Source organism: Sturnira hondurensis, unplaced genomic scaffold (genome assembly GCF_014824575.4).
Source record: "Sturnira hondurensis isolate 20B ecotype Veracruz unplaced genomic scaffold, ASM1482457v3 Scaffold0011880, whole genome shotgun sequence".
NCBI lineage: Eukaryota > Metazoa > Chordata > Mammalia > Chiroptera > Phyllostomidae > Sturnira > Sturnira hondurensis.
This window is the reverse complement of record NW_028084511.1, coordinates 90,402-112,985: the sequence shown is the minus strand read 5'-3', so window position 1 is coordinate 112,985 and position 22,584 is coordinate 90,402. Positions and strand designations below refer to the sequence as shown.

General features: G+C 39.2%; 2 protein-coding genes across 5 annotated transcripts in view; one reads left to right on the top strand and one right to left on the bottom strand.

Annotated features, from left to right (window-relative positions):
• The window catches only part of ZFP91 (ZFP91 zinc finger protein, atypical E3 ubiquitin ligase), a 44,270-nt gene extending 33,629 nt beyond the window's left edge, over positions 1 to 10,641 (bottom strand). For 2 of the 3 annotated variants that reach the window (XM_037060437.1, XM_037060438.1), the window contains exons 1-2: positions 10,160 to 10,640; positions 6,784 to 6,809 (exon numbers count right to left, since the gene is read on the bottom strand). In XM_037060437.1, the coding sequence (XP_036916332.1) occupies positions 6,784 to 6,809; positions 10,160 to 10,509 (376 nt within the window). In that variant the 5' untranslated portion in view covers positions 10,510 to 10,640. Of the gene's footprint in view, positions 1 to 6,783; positions 6,810 to 10,159 lie in introns of all 3 variants that reach the window. The other variant, XM_037060439.1, reaches the window with a different exon arrangement.
• Positions 10,642 to 13,769: 3,128 nt separating this feature from the next.
• Positions 13,770 to 22,584, top strand: part of LPXN (leupaxin) — a 32,495-nt gene continuing 23,680 nt past the window's right edge. The window contains exons 1-2 of one of the 2 annotated variants that reach the window (XM_037060440.1): positions 13,770 to 13,917; positions 20,497 to 20,654. In XM_037060440.1, the coding sequence (XP_036916335.1) occupies positions 13,905 to 13,917; positions 20,497 to 20,654 (171 nt within the window). In that variant the 5' untranslated portion in view covers positions 13,770 to 13,904. Of the gene's footprint in view, positions 13,918 to 20,496; positions 20,655 to 22,584 lie in introns of those variants that run through there. The other variant, XM_037060441.1, reaches the window with a different exon arrangement.

Genomic DNA, 22,584 nt, shown 5'->3' with positions numbered 1-22,584 from the left:
TAAGTCTTACTCATGTTTATCAGATTTGGTCCTACGCAGTACTTTTGATACTATTTTAATGTTATTATTTTTTAATTTTATACTTTCAATTTTTGTTGCTAATATCAGACACAATTGACTTTTTATGTTGCTCTTGTATCATGTGGGTGCGGGCTTCCAGATGCCTTGTAGCTTTTGGCTTCACCCCTTGGAACACTCCTTGAGACCACCATGACAAGAAAAGGTCTGGACTACAACAAAGTAATAACAGCCAAACTAGAAAAAAACAATTGCTGTATTTTTAACTACTAAATTTTTTTAACTACTAATGGTTTGCTATACAATAGATAACTGACACTGGAGTTTGGGGAGAGTTACAGTAAAAAATATAGTTTAGAAATTCTCACAGAGGCAAAATTACAAACAGAAACAGCCAATAAGAAGTTAGGACAGACTTCTGGCCAAATGGAGGCGTAGGTGGAAACACTGTGCCCCCTCCCACAACTAAATTTAAAGACAGCAAAGTTTTAGAAACAAAAACGCAGCCAAAACAGCAGTGAAAACTGAACTGTACGGAAGTCCGACAACAATGAACCACTCAGCCAGAACAGAACATGTCACAACCCAGCAACTGGGTTGCCCGACGAACACCAAAGGCTCCGCCCCTCATACAAAACAGGTGCGAACAGACCAAACACCATGACTCAAGAACAGCTCAAAGCCCCAGAGCCTATAATTCTAAGTGACCAAGAAACAGCCAACCTTTCAGATGCACAGTTCAAAACACTGGTGATCAGGATGCTCACAGAATTGGTTGATTTTAGCCACAAATTAGAGGAACATATGAAGGCTAAACTAATTGAAATGAAGGGAAATGCACAGGAAACCAACAGTGATGGAAAGGAAACCGGGACTCAAATCAAGGGAGTGGACCAGAAGGAAGAACAAAACATCCCACCAGAAAGGAATGAAGAAATGAGAATTCAAAAAAAAGAGGAGAGGCTTAGGAACCTCCAGGACTTCTTTAAACGTTCCAACATCTGAACTATATGGGTACCAGAAGGGGAAGAGGAACAGCCATGAGTGGAAAACTTATTTGGACAAATAATAAAGGAGAACTTCCCCAGTCTGGCAAAAGAAATAGACTTCCAAGAAATCCAGGAAGCTCAGAGAATCCCAAAGAAGTTGGACCCTAGAAGGAACACACCAAGGCACATCATAATTACATTAATCAAGATTAAAATGAAGGAGAGAATTCTAGAAGCAGCAAGAGATAAGGGGACAGTCACCTACAAAGGAGCTCCCATTCAGACTGTCAGCGGACTTCTCAAAAGAGACCTTACAGGCAAGAAGGGGCTAGAAAGAAGTATTCCAAGTCATGAAATCCAAAGACCTACAGCCAAGATTGCTCTACCCAGCAAAGCTTTCATTTAGAATGGAAGGGCAGATAAAGTGCTTCTCAGATAAGGTCAAATCCAAGGAGTTCATCATCACCAAGCCCTTATTACATGAAATGTTAAAGGGACTTATTTAAGAAAAAGAAGATAGAAAATGTGAAGAGTGAAAGGACAGCAAACTCACAGCTATTAACAACCACACCTAAAACAAAAGCAAACTAAGAGGACAGCTAGATCGGGAGCAGAACCATAGAAATGGAGATCACATGGAGGGTTAGCAACAGGGGAATGGGAGGAGAAGGGGGGAGAAGGTACAGAGAATAAGTAGCATAAATAGTAGGTAGAAAGCAGACAGGGGGGAGGGCAGGAATACTATGGGAAATACAGAATCTAAAGAACTTATGACACATGGACATGAACGGAAGGGGGGAATGGTGGGGGAGGGGTGTGCAGGTTGGAGGGGAGTGAAGGGGGAAATGGGACAACTGTAATGGCATAATCAATAAAATATATTAAAATAAATAAATAATTTTAAAAATAAAGAATAAAAAAAAGAAGTTAGGACAAGAGTTGGGCATTTGATTAGGGTCAAAGAAGCATGCCAAGTTTAATGAGGTGGGGAGGCAGAAGGCAAAAATCATGGTTACCTGCAAGGAATTAACTGCACTGAAGCTAAAGGGGCCTCTGTCTGGATGCTGTTGGATCAATCTTGCTAGTTGTAATTCAGAGGAGCTTTATCTTTCTCGGACTTAAAAGGCCAGGGAGTATTAAATCAGAGCTAATTCCTTTTTGTCAGAGGTTCTGGCCCACTCAGGATCATATGAGTGTGAAAATAATGTCAGGGCCTCAGGTAGAGGTGGATGTCTCTTAAAGATTTTGGATTCTTATCGGCTGAATATAGGTTTCCCCACTCAGGAGCTTAGGTTTCTTCTGTTTTAATTTTCTTACACCAAAGCATTCTGCTACAATTCTCAAGTGGTTCCAGCATGGAAAAGGATTTCAATATAAAATAATTACTATATATAACAGAATAAACTTAAAACTGTGTCAGAGATGGTTTTACAGTGTAACTGGCAAATTATTATAAAGTCATTTCTTTGTAGGTAAAGAGAAACACTCATTTATCTGATTTACAAAATGTCCCACAACTGAAATAAGTTGATAATCAAGGTTTTCTAAGACTGTTTGTCAATCCAGATATGCCATAAATGAGATATATCTGCATATCCAGATGTCTGAACTAGAAAAATGATTTAAAGGATATGGGGTATTACTAAGAAAGAACATGATATCCAAGTAGATCACTCTCACACTGATAGAAATAATTTGGTTTCTGCTACCTTAAGATAATGGGCTAGGAGGAAAATAGGATAAATAAAATGTCTATCTAATGTACTGTCAGCCATTTGAGACATAAGCATTATTATGACAGTCAGAAACCTGATCAGACTACTCTGTGTATTTCTATAACTAGCTCTACTTTGTTTTCCATAAATAATTAGTAAAGTCCATATTGAAATATTAGCTAATCTCAGCAGTATGGAGAAGTCAGGGAAAGTGAGATTTTTTTAACATTTAAGCTGACTTCAGAAGAGTATAATTTAATTTATGAAAGAGAGTTGTTTCAGCTAAAACTGACAGCATATCCAATGGTTAAAACTAGAATTATATGTGCCTTGGTTCAAAGCAAAAAGAACAAAATAAAAACAAAGCCAAGGTAAAAAGGAACTAGCCAGGCTCTATCCCTTAAAATTTCTCCTAATATCCTTGAAAGTTTCACAATGACCATGGAATCCTCTGGCAGTGGGCAGACCAAGCTTTCATATTTTAAGTTTTTGCTTTTTGCTTCTTTGCAGAATGTTCTTCATCCAGATATCTATCTGCATATTCAGGCCTGAGCTCAAGTGTTACCTTCTCAAGATAATCCCAAATTTGCCATTTTATGGAAACTCAACTTCTCTACCCCTAACTTCATCAAACATTATATTACACTGTTTTAATGTCTTCATTGCACTTAACTGATTACCAATACAACCATTCCAGTACCTAGAATGATGCTGGAATCTAGTGGATACTCAGTAATTACTTGTGGAATGAATAACGCTATTTTTCAAAGCAACTTTCCATTTGTTTTATTTATACATACCCATAGGGTTACATAAATGTAGTAGGAACAGGAAACTATATTATTTATTATTATTTCACTTTGGTTGGAGAGTATCTATTTCTTCAAAATTTTATAAACTTAACACCTACCATTTACTGAGTAATTACTAGATGCTAAGTATTAGAATTACTTGCAATAAATGATAGAACTTGAATTCAAACCCTGAGCTCTAACTGTATATCCAGAGCAGTTAACTGGTGGATTAGAGCAGGATTGATACTGAGATGGAATTACCCATAATGCAGTTTTAATCTCTTCATAGCTGTACAACTGCTGTTCCAAGTAGCATCCAACTTCTGGTTTAAGACATCTACACAAAGAACAATTAATTCACCTCCCAACAAAGGTTCAAAATTTCAACCACGTTCTCTAAGTTATCCTCAAGGCAATCCAAAATATTTCTTTAGAAATACTCTTTAGACACACACAAAAAATTTTTAGCTCCAAAAATAAAGGCAGGTTAGGATTTATGTTTTCATAAGAACTGTCCTGGTATTTGATTGCCAGCTATAGCTACATTTTCTCCATATAATTTTCCAAAAAGAACACAAGTCTTTCTATTTTTGGCAGACATACCCTATTTTCCACATTAACAACAGCAACAAAATAAAAAACTTGCTATACAAAATAGCCATATACAGCTTTCTATACAAAAATCTGCCTAGTACAAAACACTTCTGCCTGTTACACTATGGAAATACTAGCCTCATTCTAAAATTCAGAGAAAAAAGAAACCTGAGCATTGACATCTAATTGTTTACAAAACAGCCACCACTTCAAGTTACTGGTTCCTAGTCACACTGTCATTATTTCAACAGGTTTTAAACTTGCTGTGTGTGGTGGGTATACTCACATACATACATATACTGGAACTATTTTTCATGAAGAGGAAAACTTTTATAAAAAATTATGTGTGTCTATATAGAGAGAAAGGGGAAGGAATAAGAATATGAGAATAAATTAATTAGTCACCCCTCAGATATTAAGTAGATTCCTGTCAGGCACAACATATAAAACATGTTTAAAAATGCTTAAAAGTGCCCTAGCTGCCATGGCTCAGTGGATTGAGCTCCAGTATGCGAACCAAAGGGTCACCAGTTCGATTCTCAGTCAGGCCACACGCCTGGATTGTGGGCCGGGTCCCCCGGGGGTTGGGAGGACCTGCACGAGAGAGAACCACACATTGATGTTTCTCTCTCCGCCTTCTCTAAAAATAAATGAGTGTTTTTAAAAAATTAAAGAGGGGGAGGCATGTAAAAAAATGCTTAAGAGCATATTTGTTCCAGTTTTAAAAAGAATGCTATATATTTAAATTTAGCATCAAGGAAAACAACCAATAACTAGAAAAATAATGAAACAAATAAGCAACTGGACCAACATGATAGGGTTAATTTTTTTTTAAGGAATACTTTTTTTAAAGATTTAATTTATTTATCTTTAGAGGAGAAGGGAAGGAGAGAAGGAGAGAAATATCAATGTACAGTTGCCTCTCGTGAGTCTCCTTCTGGGAACTGGCCTGCAACCCAGGCATGTGCCCTGACTGGGAATCGAACGGAGATTGTGTGGTTTGCAGGCCCTCTCTCAATTCTGAACTACACCAGCCAGGGCAGGGTTAATTTTAATAATCCAATCTGCAAAGGAACAATAAAGTCTTTTTTAAAAAGTTGTTAAAATGAAACTACATCAAACTAAAAAGTTTTTGCACAGCAAAATAAATCATCAACAAAATAAAAAGACAACCCACAGAATGGGAGAACATATTCACCAATACATCTGATAAGTGGTTAATATCCAAAATCTACAAGACTCAACATCAAAAAAACCCAAACCACCCAATTAAAAAGTGGGCAAAGGACCTGAACAGACACCTCTCCAAAGAAGACCTACAGATGGCCAACAAACACATGAAGAGATGCTCAGCATCACTAACCATCACAGAAATGCAAATTAAAAGCACAATGAGATACCATCTCACACCTGGCACAATGGCTACCATCCATAAATCAACAAACAAGTGCTGGTGAGGTTGTGGAGAAAGGGGACCCTAGTGCACTGTTGGTGGGAATGCAGACTGGTACAGCCACTATGGAAAGCAGTATGGAGATATCTAAAAATATTAAAAATGCATCTGCCTTATAACCCAGAAATCACACTTCTGGGACTATATATGAAGGAACCCAAGACACTAATTCAAAAAAACATAGGCACCCCTGTGTTCACTGCAGCGTTATTTACAATCACCAAGATGTGGAAGCAGCCTGAGTATCCATCACTAGATAAGCAGATAAACCAACCATTGGGCATTTACACAATGGAGCACTACTAAGCCTTAAAACGAAGAAAATTTTACCCTTTGCAACAGTATGGATGGACCTGGAAACCTGTATGCTAGGTGAAATAAGCCAGTAAGAGAAAGACAAATATCATATGATTTCACTTGTATGTGGAATCTAATGAACAAACTGAACAAACAAGCAAAACAGAGACAGATTCATAGATGGAGAGCAGATGATAGCTACTGGGGTGGGTGGATGGGTTGGGTGGTAGTGGTGTTGTTAGGGGATGGAGAAACTAAGTGAAAAAGAAAAAGGACTTATGGACATGGACACAGTGTGGTGAATGCTGTGCTGGGGAAAGGAGAGCATAAGGGGACTAAATGGTAATGAAAAAAATACAATTAAGTTTAAATTTAAAAAGTTAAAGTGTTTAAAAAGAGAAAGTGAACATTAGCTTTCCTTCATACACTCAGATAAGCAGAAGACTATATTCAATATTGCTAAAACTCTTGAAAGAGAAATGACCTCATGACCTCATTTAATTATTCACCAGGCTGAAATCTTAGAACACTTTCTTTCCACATTCTTCAAACTGCATTTATAATTTGAGTCTCTGTCAGCATCAGGATTCTGTCTACACTCTACTTTGTATATTGTGTATCATTCTTCTCTTTGTAACTTTACTCCCCCCCTACAAAAAAGACAGCACTTACAGGAAACTGCAATAAAGTAACGTCAAATAATCTGCTTTTCCATCATTGTTTCTAAATAATGTCGAAATGTTCCACTTGCCCAAACCTGCCTGGATTCTACCTACCCATTCCAGTAATTCTTTACTAAAAGTCATCTTTAAACAGGAACAACTTAAATTATCAGGCTGAAGTTCATTCATTCTATCTTCTACCAGATTATAAAATAACAATCACTGAAATGTACATGAGAGGTAAGAACGACCAAGTCTTACCTTTGTCTGTTAATTTTTCTACACATCTGAAAGAAATAAAAACAAAACATTAAATGAACAATCGTACACACTTTCTCAGAGCATAATACTTATACAAATTCCTCTACAGTGATGCTGATAGCACCTAACAGAAGGGTGTCCAACAGAACTTCCTGCAGTGATGAAAATATTCTGTATCTGCACAAACTAATACAAAGAAAATATTACTAATTTTGTCTCACTAAGTGGTTCTATAATATGTTCTTATTTTACATAAATGTAGTAGGAAGAGGTGAAATGAAATGTTTGAGATTTCCTTTAAAATGCCCCTTGCCAAAAGAAAAAGAGGAAAAGGGATAGAGGTAGCAAGCATGGCGAAATCTAAATAACTGTTAAATCTAGCTAATAAACACTGGAGTTTCATCATACTATCTTGCCAATATTGTTTATATTTGAAAATCTTCATAATAAAAATTTAACGAACCTAAAAGAAAACCCTAAAATCCTTCATCTGTTACACCCAAGTCAAAAAAAAGTTTGTAAAAACTGTAACCTAATTGTGATCGACCTATAAATCTAATTTCACAACTCATAAATGATCAGTTATAGGTGAAAATGCAGATTTAAGGAGGTTAAAGCGACTTGCCCAAGGTCACTTAGTGAGTGGTAGAAAGCTGGGACCTGAGATGAAGTCCTATGATTTTGCCACTGTATTATTTTGCCTCCTAATAAGAAAAGAGGATTCAATCAATCCAATTTGCCGTATTTACTGACCTTTTAAGCTACTGTTCATTCTGCTATCTCTTCAATCAAAAAGTAACAAATGTAGGTTAAATAGCTCATTACTGGGAGTCTATAAGGGGCAATATTGAAATGTGAAAAAAGGGTCTGAATAAGACAATTAATATAGAAATTAAATCATACTTTTTTAGGTTTTTAAAAAAAGTTTTATCTTACTCCTTTAAAAAAATTGTCATAATGTTATTAGAAAGCAGAGATGAATCAAGGTTAGCAGGCACTTGACCAGGGTTCTGAAAAACTGATACTCAAACCTCTTGACATGTCGTAAAAGATTAACCTTTCTACTTAGTTTTAAAATTTATTTCATCACTGTGACAATCTGTAAAGCAGGCACATGTGTTTGATAAACTTCCACTAATCAATGAATCTTCCCCTTACACTGCAAGGTCCTTGATGATAAGATTCGAATCTCATCTCATTCATCTTTATAAAACCTAGATCAGCACAGCACCAGGCTCAGTTACTGCTCAATCAGGGTCTACGAAGCTGAAATGCCTTATGACTGCTTTCATTTCCAGGACAGGCAGTAAATTGAAAATGCGTAACAAAAAAAAGAGTCATGGTGAAAATTTATTTTAAGCTATCCAAACTGGCATAATTTAAAATAATCAGAAGATAGTTCAGAGGCTAACAGAAGGTGTAAGAACACTAATACCTTTTATATTATTTGATGAAGTGCGGAAGAGATGCTAAGAATCAAAACCATTCCTCCCCACAGGAATATTGTGGAGAGAAAAAAATTTAAGTCCTTTTTATTCAAGTTTGACCATTCTAGTATTTATACTGTAGAATTAACAAAAGTTTAGTACTTTTTGGGCAAGTCGGGGAAAAAATAAGCCACGATAGAGGGTAAAGCTACTAGTGTAGCTATAATCATCTTAAGAAAAGATCATTTCTGTAAGGAAAACTGTTGAAACTGAGGGAGGGAAAGGTGTCAAGGAGATAGGTATATTTGACTCTCAGTTGGGTAAGTAAGAATAAAAGGGAATTTTGAAAACTATACTAAATTATTAACCCTACAATGTATGGTGATAAAAAAGTCCAGTTTTGCACAATTTACACAAAAGCACACCATTTATACCTCTTTCATGACACCACTACTCAAAACCAATAGCTTTTAATAAATATTCGGGGGTAGATGGAGGTGGAAGAGGGTATAAAGGGGATAAATGATAATGAGGGAAAAATAAACAAACAAAAAAACTATGAAAAAATTCACTATGTACCAAGCTTTGCGCTAAGCTAGCAATTTTCAACCGGTGTGCAGCAATTTTTAAAACTTGCAATACTGACCTCCTTTCCCTTAGATTGTCAAATAAAAAAATGACAAGAGCCAACTGGTGTGAATGAATCAAAATAATACTTTTTTTTACCAGACCATCTAAAAAATATACTTCTTGGTGTGCCGAAGGATTTTACTAATTTTTGTGCTTTGAGGTGCAAAAAAGTTGAAAATCCCTACGCTAAATGATTCACACGCTGTATTTGATTCTCACAAACTAATCTCACAGGGATTAACATTGTGTCCTACAGATGAGTAAAATGAGGAACAGGCTGTTTAAGAAATTCATGGAAGGAAGTTATATCCAAATAAGGCTCATACTAACTTCACTCTTAATTTTAGAGTCTACTGGGGCAGGTATAAACCAAATCTTGCCACACTTCAGTAGGAAAGTGGGTGATTTAAAATCCTAATTTCCCACCCCTTTTCGATTCTCCCTGTTTTTACTAGGTTTTTTTTTCACTCGAAAGTCAGAAGACAAAAATGATGTTGCCAGTCACGAATTCAGTGGCTAATATAATTAATTTCCAGGATTTACAAATCTGTGTGCTTTACAGTTCTCAACAAAGAAACATTATTTTAATAAACAATTTCAAATATTTATGTTCCTATATCCTCTATTATCTCTAGGAAATGAAGAAATTCTATTCAGACTAGTTCTTCGGGATGAAGTTCCTATGTTAAAACGTATAAGAAAATACCCCCAAAACGTGTTACTGAGCAAAAACAACAAAAATGAATACCCATTTAAGCTTGTTATATGAAAAACTACACTTAACAAAATTGGCAAAGTCACGTTTTTATCCTAGTAGCAAGTGAAAAGTAACAAAAATTTGGTAGTGAAAAAAGCTACACAGAGCTACTACGCTCTTAAGCAAATTAAAGTGAAGGAGGTGCGGGGACCGACACACTTGAAGGCTAAGCCCCGTCGTAGATTTCTCACTGGGGACGTGATGTAATATTGGAGAGCCGCCGCTGGAGGAGAAGGGATAGGCTGACAAAGGGAGTGCAGAAGCCCGAGTGCGCGATAAGCCTGCGACGGCCGGGGACGGGAGAGCCGCTAGGAAGGAGAGGTGTCCGCTACAAATAACGAGTTCACGGGGTGGGGAAGGAGCCCGACAGACACAGAAACGGAGAGGAGCCGTGCTAAGACTGCAACCAGAGAAGCGCTGTGACATCAGTGGTGAGCCCCGGCGGGGGGGGGGAGGGCACAGCAAGCAGGATGTCACGTGGAGTGGGCACTACGGCAGCCGAGAGGGTTGCGTGCGGACAGAGGGGGGTCTTTCCCACCGTCTGAAAGACTGCATTACTCACAGGAGTCGCGGACTCTTCTTGCCCTGAGCTGGAGACGGGGGCTTCGCGGCCTGGGACTGCAGCCCTGTGGCATCCGGAGGCCTGGCGCTGGGGCTGCTCCTCCGCCGGCGGGGATACTCGGCCTTCCTCCGACGGGACACCGCGGCGGCAGCGGCCGCAGCGGCCCGGCCCCGGTCCCGTCCTCCCCTCAGCACGCGGCTGCTAGTGGCCCCCGCAGGCGGCGTTGCCGCCGCCCCCACAGGGGGCTGTTGTTGGAGCTCCTCTGGAGCCGCCTTGGCCGCCGCCGCCGCCTCTACCCCGTCCTGGTCCTGCTGTTCCGGGGGTCTCGGCTCTTCTGTCTCCCCCGGCATCGGGGCCCGTCCGTCCCCCACCCCTTCGTCCCAGGCGGTGGAGGCGGAGGCGGCGGCGGCCGCGGCGCTGCTCCCCCCGCCCCCCTCCTCCCGGAGCGTCCTGCACACTCTCACTCGGCGCTCCACTCTCCCCCCCCCCAAACCCCTCCGCCCCGCTCCGAGGGCAGCCCCCGCCCCCTGCCACTCAAGCTCCCAAGCGCGAGCGCGCGCGCGCGCCCAAGACGCTCGGCGAGCCAATCCAAGAGGAGGAATGGCTTCCTCGCCCCGCCCCCACAATCTCTCACGCAGCGACGTACTCGGTTTCCTCCCCCACCCCTTCCTTCAACCAATCAGGGAACGGATCCAAGGGAGCGCGCGAGGTTTCCTTCCCCGCGTACCCGTTCTCACCGTTTAACGGCTTCGTCTCGCGACAATCCTAAAGTGACCTTTCCCCTCCCTCCGGAGTTCCACGCACGCTAGGGACAGTGGGAGGGGCAGGTCTCGCGAGGTTGTTGGAGGAAAACGCACCTCTTTCCCGCCTCGCGCGCTCCCCGGTGTGGCTGCGCGCGCACCTGCCTCCCTAAGGAGCCGCTTATGCCACAAGGGCTCTATCTTTTCTTAAGCCAGCGAAGTAGCCCCGGCGTTTTACTTCCTCCACCCCGATCCCACTTTCCTGTATGTAGCCTTTCTGTCCCCAGCGTTGCCAGGTCTTGCAGGGAGAAGGGGATTTTTTTTTTGAGCTGTCGCTTCTCCTTTAAGAAAAAAAGCCCGTCGCTTGCCGGATGAAAGTCTCTGAAAAAATGGCGGCGGTAGAACAGAGGCGTGGTCGTGAAGGCAGAGGACCCGCCTCTTCAGTGCATGCGCATGGTTAACTTGCCCAAAGGCATTCTGGGATATGAAGTCCTACTTACCATATGGCTATGGAGAAAACGAAACCAGAGGCGAAGAGGTTGCTGGGAGCTTTTGATTGATTAGTGGGAAAAGTAGTTCAGTGTTACCGCAGTCCGAGTGTCCTTTTCTTGGGAGGCAGTGTTTCTGGGTTAAGGCGAGACGCCCGAGCACATCCCGGCGCAAATTTTGAGCCAGTTGCCTGTCAGGATTTCTTGAGTTTTTTCTTGCTTCGTTTCTTGGCGTCGGGAAGCATTTCTAGGGTGATTACGTAATAGCCCTTTCCTTGGTTTTGTTTCGATGGCATCTCCTTTAAACCAGCTGGCGTTCATGTCTTCAATATTCATCTTGTCACCCTGTGTGTGACCCACCAACCTGTGAGCCCCTGGAGATCAGAGACTGAATCTGGCTCTATCGGGTCCTCGGGGGGCCTACCCACCAATTTTATTCTTAATAAAAGTTGGTGGAAGGAATTGTGGAGTTGCGTTTCTACTAGACATTCTGGAGACCAAGGTGCTGACGTAGACTGTCTAACTTGGCTGTGATCCCTGGGCCGGAGGGAAGTTGTTAGCGTGACTACAGTCACCAATCCGTAGAAACTGAAGCCCTCCCTCAGGCTCCTCGCTCTGAAGCGACTTGCTTCTGCGGTTTTTAAATGTTTTTGCTTCTCAGGAAGTACATCAGATTAGCAGCTTTGTCAAAATTTCTTTTCAGCCCAATAGCGAGTGCGGCTAAATCATCCCGATGCGATAAACGGGAGTTTCCACTTGCTTATCTATGAATTGCATTTGGTGATGGGAGTGGGCCTCTGGCGTTCCTTCCTTTCTTTGATCCATTGTAATCAAGGAGGGATTTTTAGGACTACTTTCCCACTCCTGGAAAATAAAGTATCCGGGAGTAAAATGCCCAAAGAAAGCGAATGGAAACAAGATCTGGGGAATCCAATTTTCACATTAATCATTCAGTTAAAGCTGAACATACAGTCCAGTATTTGCATACCAAGTGCTGAAGTACATTTTTCCTTACAGTACTTTGGCTCAGTTGCCACTTTAGATTAGGCTGATGTTTTCTATTTTCCAATGAGTGTTTTGCACTAATAGCATTTCAGTTGTAAAAAATGGCACAGTGTGGCCCTGGCCGGTGTAGCTCAGTAAATTGAGCGCGGGCCTGCGAACCAGATCACGGTTGGATTCCCAGTCAGGGCACATGCCTGGGTTGCAGGCCAGTTCCCGGCAGGGGCCAGTTCCCAGCAGGGGATGCACAAAAAGCAACCATACATTAATGTTTCTCTTCCTCTCTCCTTCCCTCCCCCTCTAAAGATAAATAAATAAAATATTTTTTTTAAAATGGCACAAAAATGGCACAGTGTGGATGGGAATTTTTTCAAACCCGTGTTTAAAGTATGCAGGCTTTTGGGACAGTACTGACATCCAATGGCTGCTCAAAGTAATGCAGAGTGGGAATCTCCATTAAAAAGTCTTCACTCACTAGAGAATGGAGAATGAATTATTTCTTTAGACCATCTTAAAAAAAAAATACCACTCTGTTATACAGGAAAGTTCACAGGCTTTGAAGTTAAATGTGGATTAATTTAATTAATTATATCAGTTTAGCAAGTTACTATTCCTTGAATCTATGTCACCACTGGTAAAAGTGGGGATAATATCAACTTCACAGAACCATACTTATAGTCTTTTACCTACTGTCTTCCCATAATAGGCCTTTGTAAATGTTTTATTTTGTTCAAGGTGAATGAAATCACTGGTTCAGAAAACTGCTGTAAAGCAATGTAACTAAGCAGGAGTTGAGTTTAATTGAGATGTCTGCAGCTTAGCACCCGGTGTCTTAAATCTTTCAGTCTCATTTCTTCTTGACCCCTGTAGTTGTCTGCGTTTTGGACCACTGAAATAAACAGGCCCCAAGAATCCAAATGTGAATATGCCTCTGCCAAATTTAATGGATTTACTATCTATTCAGAATATCAGATAAACATAATTTCTAGAAAGCTAAACAAAGACAGCAAAATGAATTGGGTATTGGTCAACTCTGATGGAAATTTTATAAAGCAAACCATGCCTCCATGGTCCCCCAGCTTCACAGAACAACAAAAAAGCAAGTTTTCTAATGCACGGTAGAAGTGGGATACTCACATTAGAAAAAAATCACAAGTGCAAATCTGCCATTCTCATGAATTCAAGATGAGTTCTGGCATGTAGTAAGTGCTCAAATTTTTCAAAATGAACTTTGAATCTTAATTGTCCTGGTCAATGTACCACCAGAATTCTGATATCAGTATCTACCTCTCTATGTCAGTCCCATTTTAAAAAGTCTGACCTACAAAAAAAGAAAAACGAAAAGAAACTCACCAAATGAGAAGAGAGGAAGTGCTAAGCAAATATAGGAACCAAAAAGGGTTATAGAGGCTGCTTCACGCTGTCTCATTCAGTCCCTTTGCGGTCCCCTTCTTCAGCACAGACCAAAGCAGTTCCTTGCAGCCCGTGGCACCAGAGCACCTTGGGTGTGTGACAATGGAAGAATTGGGTGAGTGAGGAGTTTCTTGGAAGAGAAGCTCTGAGGGAATAAAGACTTGGCTGCGATCTGCATGTGTGCTGGGCGTACTACTAGCCAGAAGGAGGGTAGTGCTAGAAGATCTTGTTTTCACTTCTCTCCTGACCTCACCCCACTAAGACTAAAGCATGAGGAACTATGATAGTTTGGGGGAAATATAGGTTCACTGTTTCGGTGGCACAAAAGACAGAAAGTTTGGTGCTAACCACAGAGTGAACTCTGCACAAACACTTTTGTATTGAGTGGTGGTTGAAATGGTCATTTTATTATGGGCATTTGCCCCTTGGGGGCTACTGGGATTGTAGAGTGATCACACAGTAGGCAACAGCAGAGATGTGGTTTGGGGGAGAAAGAAAAAAAGAGTGTAATGAGGAGAAGAAACAGGAGTACAAGAATGAGGGATTTGCAAAGGTTGGAGAAAGGCCAGGGTGGTTTGATTCATTCTGTGACTTAGTATTAATTAAATCAAGATGACATAGCACTATATTTTGTTGCTCAGCTTTTTATTCAGAGAAACTGAGGAAACAGATTATTGTGGCCTGCAAATAGGATACCTCCTTCCATTCCAAAGTAATTAAAACTAGCAGTGAAACTATTAGCCAGATTGCTCAAGAGAGGTCCCTGATTTTAAATCTTTGGAGTAACTTAAGGTTTGTCATTCTTGGGAACTCATTCCATATTCTTTGCCAACTTTTGTTGCTGACATCCTTATTAACCTGACTAACACTAACCCAATTTCCAAGCTGTATGAATTCCACAATGTCCCGAGTTTTTGTATATTTGGGGTATGTCAAAAGAGCAAACAACAACAAAAACACATCTTGCACATTCTTTTTTAAAAATTGTTAGCAATGTAGTTTGAGAGCTGGAGGAACAGAGGCGGGAGGGCAAGTTAAAGGAGGGAACAGGAAAAGATGGTGTTCGATAAATATGTATTGAACGGTTTTGAAGGTGAAGTCTATTTTGACACTGAGGGTGGAATTCAAATTCTTATCCTGTGTGAGGGTTAGGGAATTTCAAATTTCCACCTGAGTTCCACTAGAATCTAGCTCTGCTTTGTTTTATTTAGGGACATGTAATGGACTTTACGCCAGTAATTTAAAAAAATGCACCAATACTTTTTCAGTAACTTAAGCTAAAACTCAACATTTTTACATGTTAAGCATTTTTGTGTCTGAAGCAATCCTCTAAAATGAGTATTATCCACATTCTGTGTCAAAATGAGAAAACTAAGAAAAGCAAAATAACTAGTTCTATGTCACTCTCAGGAGCACCTGGCACCAAAATACATTAAGCTACGTGTTCTGGCTGATAGAATAACCTAGATAATAAAAACAGTGAGTAGATAGATTTGCACAGTTTTCCATTTCTTGAGCAGGATGAATGGTAGAGAAATCTGGTTCAGAAATGTGGAAAGTACATGCAACCTGGAAATCAACATTCCTGTGGATGATTCAGGTGGCTGAACCCCAGCCGCTTCTTCAAATTTTCATCAGCCCAATAGCTACCCTAAAGACTTACCTAGATTATGTCTCTCTTCCTGCTGCTGAGAAATCGCCTGGAGGGTAGGTCAGCACAGGCAGGCCTGTATTTCCTCCTTGCCTCCTTCTTTACGTGGGAATGCTAGGTAAAGGGAAACCAGGAGCAGACTCTGGCTCTGAATGAAATCATTACAATCCAGGGAGACCCCCAAGAGACCTCACTTTATAAATCCTTTCATGTTAATACCAATAATTATTTGATTTCCTCAGATGAAGGGCTACAGAGAAGTACTGTCGGGTTTTTGGTCTAGTACCCACCACCACCAGTCATTCCATATTTGTCATACTGAAGTTAGTCATCTTCAAATTACAGAATCTGGCAAAGGACAAGATAATCTTGGGGTGTTGATGATATGTGGACTCAGGAAACAGGAAGCGCCTGTTAACTCATGACCCAGACGGACGAGTTTCAGTAACTTTGGCTAGCGGGCCCTTCTAAGGCTGACCTACTCCCAGTGGTATGGTTTGTTTCTCTCATATAGGGCCTCCCACCCCTTCTAATTTTGTTATAAATGACTTTCTAGTTTGAATTCAAGTGGATCCATAATTTCTGGTTGGAGCAAATTTTGGAAAATAGAAAAGAGCTATTTATAGCTTAACAGAAGGATATAGATGAAAAATTTGGAACTTAGAAATTTGGCATTCAGTCTGGCTAGTAAAAATGTGAGAAAAGTTTTACTTTATCTTTCTACCTTAGTTATTTTATTTTTTAAAAAATCTTTTATTGCAGGGAATTTTAAAATTTATAAAATACATTTTATAAAGTAAAATAAATAAATTTTATAAGTAAAGAAAATAGCTTAATGAGATCTGATGTAACCATTAGGCAGCTTAAACGATCAAGTCTTGGCCAATCTTATTTCATTTTTAGACTTACCCATTCTTTTAATTTCTATATTATTTTAAAGCAATCTCAGAAATGATATAATTTCATCTGTAGATAGTTCAGCATAGCCTTTAAAATAAATATATATGTACTGACACAAATAACCATACAACCATTATTACCCATAAAATCTTTAATAGTAATTCCTTAATATTATGAAATACAATGGTCACACTTAAAACATTAACAGAAGTGATCAAATATTGTTTATCATGCCTAACAGTATTTACTTAGTGTTATTGACTATCAAGTCAGTTCTTAATATTCCTGACTTTTCCCTTTTTTTTTGGTTTGCTTATTTACTGTATTTTGCCATGTGTAATGCGCACCCATATTTTTGGCCCCAACTTTCAGGAAGAGGAATTTTCGTTTTAATTTTTTAATTCAATTTTTATTTATTTATATTTAGATACTTGGTTTTTTTGTATTATAAAGGAATTTTAGCATTTATTTTTGAGCATACTATGGTACAAGAAATTTTATATAACAAATAGTTCCAAAACACAAGAACAGATACAAGGTTCCAGATATGTTATGTACTGGTAACAAATTTATGATATTTACGCATCATAGAAGGCCACGAACTCTTCCTCACTGTCAATATTAGAAATATCATCTTTTTCAATTTCTACATTACCAGTGTCTTCTGAAGGACTAGTCATTTTTCTCATCCCGGTAAATTTCATCATCCTTAGTTCCACTCAAAACATTGCTGATGCCACGTATTAAAAAGGATTTTACAACCACTTCCTTCTTAACCCCATACCACAACCTTAGGATTCAATCATGAATCGGGGGCGATGGATGATTTCTTGATTCTGCCTGCAAGTGTTGAATCATTACCAGCTGACTGCATCCACCATGCCCACTCTTCCTCATCAGGGCTTTAAAAGGCTTGTTTACTGATACATGAAGAGGATGTAGTTAGCTGGTTGGTCTGCCTGGTATCACAGCAAGTTGGGTTTTGAAGTCTGCTGCGATCACTTACGCCCTTTGTGTGACATGGGCTTTGAAGGGATCAAAAACAAGCCAAGTTTTTTTTTAAAGTAATCCTCTAGGCCTTCATGACCAGACTTTGTTAAACCAGATTTTCATGCCTTCTTCATTCATCCATCCTTTTTCATGCGCATGGACAATAACTCCACTTGGATTCTTTTCTTTCAGAAATGTTTTTCTTTTAAAGGTGATCATAGATGGTGGCTTTGTCCCATCTGCTTCTAGAGTTACACTTTTAACAAATAAGCATAAATAAAAGAATTAAAAACATTTATATAGACATGGAATTAGTACTACCTATGTATAATGTGCATCCTTATTTTTTCCCTCAAAAAATTTGGGCAAAAAGGACACATTATACATGGCAAAACACAGTTGGTACTTTTATTTATTTTTATCATATCATTTTAAGTTAAGATTCATGTAGTAAAATCAGTTATAAGTCTCTAAAGCCTTCTTGAATCTATTGGTTCACCCTCCAACTCCTTTTTTATTACAGTTTATTTTGTTAAAGGGTAATTTTCCCTGAAGAATTTAACTCAGTTTCCTTATCTCTAGAATGGTGCACAAAATTCAATATTTTTATGAAATAGATAGTTTAGAAAGATATGTAGATTTTTAAATTAAATTTATTGGGGTGACATTAGTTAATAAAATTATATAGGTTTCAAGTGTAGAATTCTGTAACACAGTGTATGTATATTGCATTGTGTGTTCACCACCCAAAGTCAGATTCCCTTCTGACACCATGTATTTGACCCCCTTTACCCTTCACTACTGCCTCCCACCCACTTTTCCCTCTGGTAACCACCATACTGTGTCTGTCTCTTAGAGGTTTTGTTGTTTCTCTTTTGTTGCTTTCATTCGTTGGTTCATTTGTTGCTTTCAGTTTTATATCCGCCATATGAAAGATCTGTAGATTTTGTTTGTAAGACGTGACTAGGTCTTTTCTTATGCCATCAAGAAATATCCATCACCCCAACAGCTGAAATAAATGAAAATCTTATTTGAAACTGCCTGAAGTTCATTTTCTTCATCTGAGGACTTCAGAGATAGGCAGATCCTTAGAAATAATATAATATAGTGTTTTGCAAACTTAAAAAAAATACAATTGCAAAGTCCTATTGTACTATAATTAGTTCATTATGTAGAAGAAACAGCTTCAGAGAAGAGCACACCATGCTCACATCACCCAGGGAATCCACGTGAGCATGGGGCCTGGAATGTCTGATGTGAAGGTCGTGCAGGAGCTGGGGATCAGATGGCCCAGGGGCAGACAGCCAGGTTCTGAACCCAGTAACAGTGTGAACTCAAACCATTTATTTGGCAATTTCTTGATCTACAAAATAAGGGTAATAATATCACCTGCCTCAAAGAATTAAGATGGCAGAATTAAATGTGTAAATGGACCACAGTGCCTATCATATATAAATTATTATTATGTTATTAATTTCATCATCACAGAAAGGTAATACTTGTGGTGTTCATTGTTTTTTCCCATTGTTTTTTGTCACAAGAGAAATAATCTCAACTCTTTGGATTGCAACATCTTGCTTGATTTTAAAATATCCTTTTTCCCCCAATCTCCTTTTCTTCCTATACTCTAAAAGACAAAATACTTATACTCTCCTTTGAGAATTTTATTATGTGCCTGGAATATTAAAAAAATCATCAAGGTTAAGAATGAATGTTATTATCCTGGTATATATATTTTGAAAAACTATAATATAGTTACTTTTATTTTTTTCTGATAGGAAAAATATGTAGAATTTACTTAAAATTTTTTTATTGTTATTCTATTTTAGTTGTCCCAATATTTCCCCCTCTGCCCTCCTCTGACAAGCCTAACCCCCCTCCCACTCCCACAGTCAATCACAACACTCTTGTCCATGTCCATGGATCATTCATGCATGTTCTTTGACTAGCCTCTTCCCTTCCTTTCACCATTATTCCTTTCCCACCTCCCCTCTGGTTGCTGTCAGTCTGTTCCACGTTTCCATGCCTGTGGTTCCACTTTGCTTGCTAGTTTATTTTGTTCATTAGATTCCTCCTATAGGTGAGTTCATATGGTATTTGTTTTTCACTGACTGGCTTATTTCACTTAGCATTATATTCTCCAGTTCCATCCATGCTGTTGTGAAAGGTTGGAGCTCCTTCTTTCTTTCTGCTTCATTGTATTCTATTGTGCAAATGTATCACAGTGTTTTGATCCACTCATTTACTGATGGGCACTGAGGCTGTTTCCAGCACTTGGCTATTGTAAATAGGGCTGCCATGAAAATGGGGGTGCATAGTTCTTTTGAATTGATGATTTGGGATTCTTAGGGTATAATGCCATCAGTGGAATCACTGGATCAAAAGGCAGTTTCATTTTTAGTTTTTGAAGAAAATTCCATACTGTTTTCCACAGTGACTGCACCAGTCTGTATTACCACCAACAGTGCACTAGGGTTCCCTTTTCTCCACCAGTTGTTTGTTCATTTGTTAATGATGGCCACTCTGACCAGTGTAAGGTGACATCTCATTGTGGTTTTAATTTGCATCTCTCTGATGGCTAGTAATAGTAAGCATTTTTTCATATATCTATGGGCTGTCTGTATGTCCTTCTTGGAGAAGTGTCTATTCAGGTCCTTTGCCCATTTTTTAATTGGATTGTTTGTCTTCCTGGTGTTGAGTTGGATGAGTTCTTTACATATTTTGGAGATCAAACCCTTGTCGAATGTATCATTGGCAAATATGTTCTCCCATATGATCAGTCCCTTTTCATGTTGATGATGGTTACAATTTGCTTTTTTTTCCAATTGGGGATCTCTATGAGCCATCCAACCCCAAATAAATAATAAAAATTAGTACTCTGCAATAAAATAAGTCAAATTATAGAGTGAGACTATGAAATTGAATGCAACTATAAGATATGAGAAATTGGTCACAGTAGGTGAAGGCCTTAAATATCTCCTGGTAAAATAGACCACATTCTAGAAGTAAAATAAGAGTGGAAGAAGATACTTTAAGGAACATGACCTTACTCCGAGAGCTGAGGGCGATGATGGAGGCACTGGGGGACATTTAAGGGGGAAGTTACTTCAGAAGACTTTCTATACTATGGTTCCCTTGTACATCATGCCATAGATGCTTTGTTGGAGGAACTGGAACGCTCCACCCTCCAGGACAATGACGAATACTCCAGTCCCACTCCTCTCCCCGTGGACCAGCATTCCAGAAAGGAGCGTAACTGCGCTGAGACTTCAGACATCCCTCCTCTTCAGGATGACACAAGCCCCTTGCCGGTAACTTTTCGTTTATTGGTTGCCTTGAATATAGATGTCGGAGTGCTTTCTGAAAATGAATTGTAACTCACATAAAAGAATGTGAAAGGGCAATCATATATCCAGGAAAGAGGAGAAAAATCCATCAATGATAACTTAAAGGTGTTTGGTTTGGGGAAGAGGAGGAGATTGAGAAAATCATCATAGAAGAATTAGGCTTTGAGAACTATATTTTTTCTAATGAGAGCATAATAATAGAGTATTCCCTAACTCATTTGGCGTATTCTGGTATTACCATCAATAAGGTCACAGATCACCTGGGCAAGACCAGGTGGCAGCTGAGTGTTTTCAGGGTGACGTTTTAGGGTCATCACTTTCCAGGTCTTCTTTTCTGCTGGATATGTTAAGAAATTCAGTTACTGGTATAGCCAGAGATAATGAAGCTCTAGGAAACCAACACAAACAAACTAAACTCATAGAAGATAATGTATAAAAACTTCAGAAGTCCAATTTATTCATTTTTTCTTAGAGTTAAAACTATCAAGTAGAACAGATGCTGGTGTTTGCTGATGTGTGTGTTCCTTCGTGTGGATAAGTCTACATGCACCTTACTTTATAATTAGAAGGTTGCTTGATAAGAAGGAAATTAGTGTGAGAAGAATTAAGTAGATGCTCTTTATATCTGGTGTTTTTGAACTATGGTATTTGGATTTATCCTTGTACACTAGTATATGAAATCACCAGTGGCACGGATCCAAAATTGGAGCCCATAGGTAGGTACCACCTTTAACTTATCTTCCCTCCAGCTACACATAGAGTTTTAAGGATGCATGTTTATCTCTCTGCTGGGTAGCTGTTGTCTTTGTTCTCACTGCTAGATTATGGCCATAGGTCGTTAATTGGTCTGCTATCCTTGCCCCCTGTCATTTATTCGCTGCTAGGGTGATCCTGTAATACTTAAATCAGATCATGTAATTTTTTTGTACTCAGAATTCCTACCTCATTTGGAGTCACAGTCTTTACACTGACCTTTACGGGGTGGCCATATGTCTTAGTTCACTTTGAGTCAAGAGCCCAGGGTTTATGCTCTTTTTCTTTTTTTTTGACATCCACTTATTGGCTTTACCTTTTGCCCCAGGTTTTTCATTTTTATAAAGCTTTCTTATTGGAATTAATATTAAAGTAAAGCAGCATGGGTTGATAAACATCCATTAGGTTCTTCTAGCTTCCTTTATGGTCTCATGTAGTAGTATATAAAACACACATACAATAAACAGAGTTCTTATTTTATTGTGGGTAAATCCAAAAGATGACTAATGTTAACTCGTTTCTCTTTTCCTGATCCTGTTCAGACAAAACCTAACTGACAGTGCCCTTCATGTGCAATGTCCTGGTAGTTAAGGCTAAGAGTCCAAGCACAGCGGTCAGGGCCAGGTAATTTCTCTGGTCTTAGGCTGCGGTAAGAAAACTTTTGAAGCTTTTTCCCCTGCTGGCCACTTGTTATACCACCATTCACATCCTGCTATGTTTCCATTGGTGGCCTCTGAGATGCCCGAATCCTCTTCAGGGTCATAAAGAAAAATGAGAAACTGTGGTTTAATGTCATACAAGTTGTAAATTCTGTTGAAGAAACAAGAGGCTACGCATGCTTGCCATAGAATGTGGTGTCGTCTAAATGTTTCTGGTAAAGCAGCTTTGTCATTAATTGTACGTATAAAACTATAACTATTTGTTTTATTTGCTAATACTTTTAAATTTTGCAACAAACAGGTTTAGCAGCATTTGGCTCAAAACAAAACCAAAACCAAAACTACATGTTTAATTTTTCAAGAAAGTTGATGATGAATAAGTAATTTGCACAAAATATTAGTCAACATTTACTGTCTACCATGGAGATAAGTAGAGATGGCATTGTCCCTTTGAAAACTAGAAGACACAGATATAAATAAGA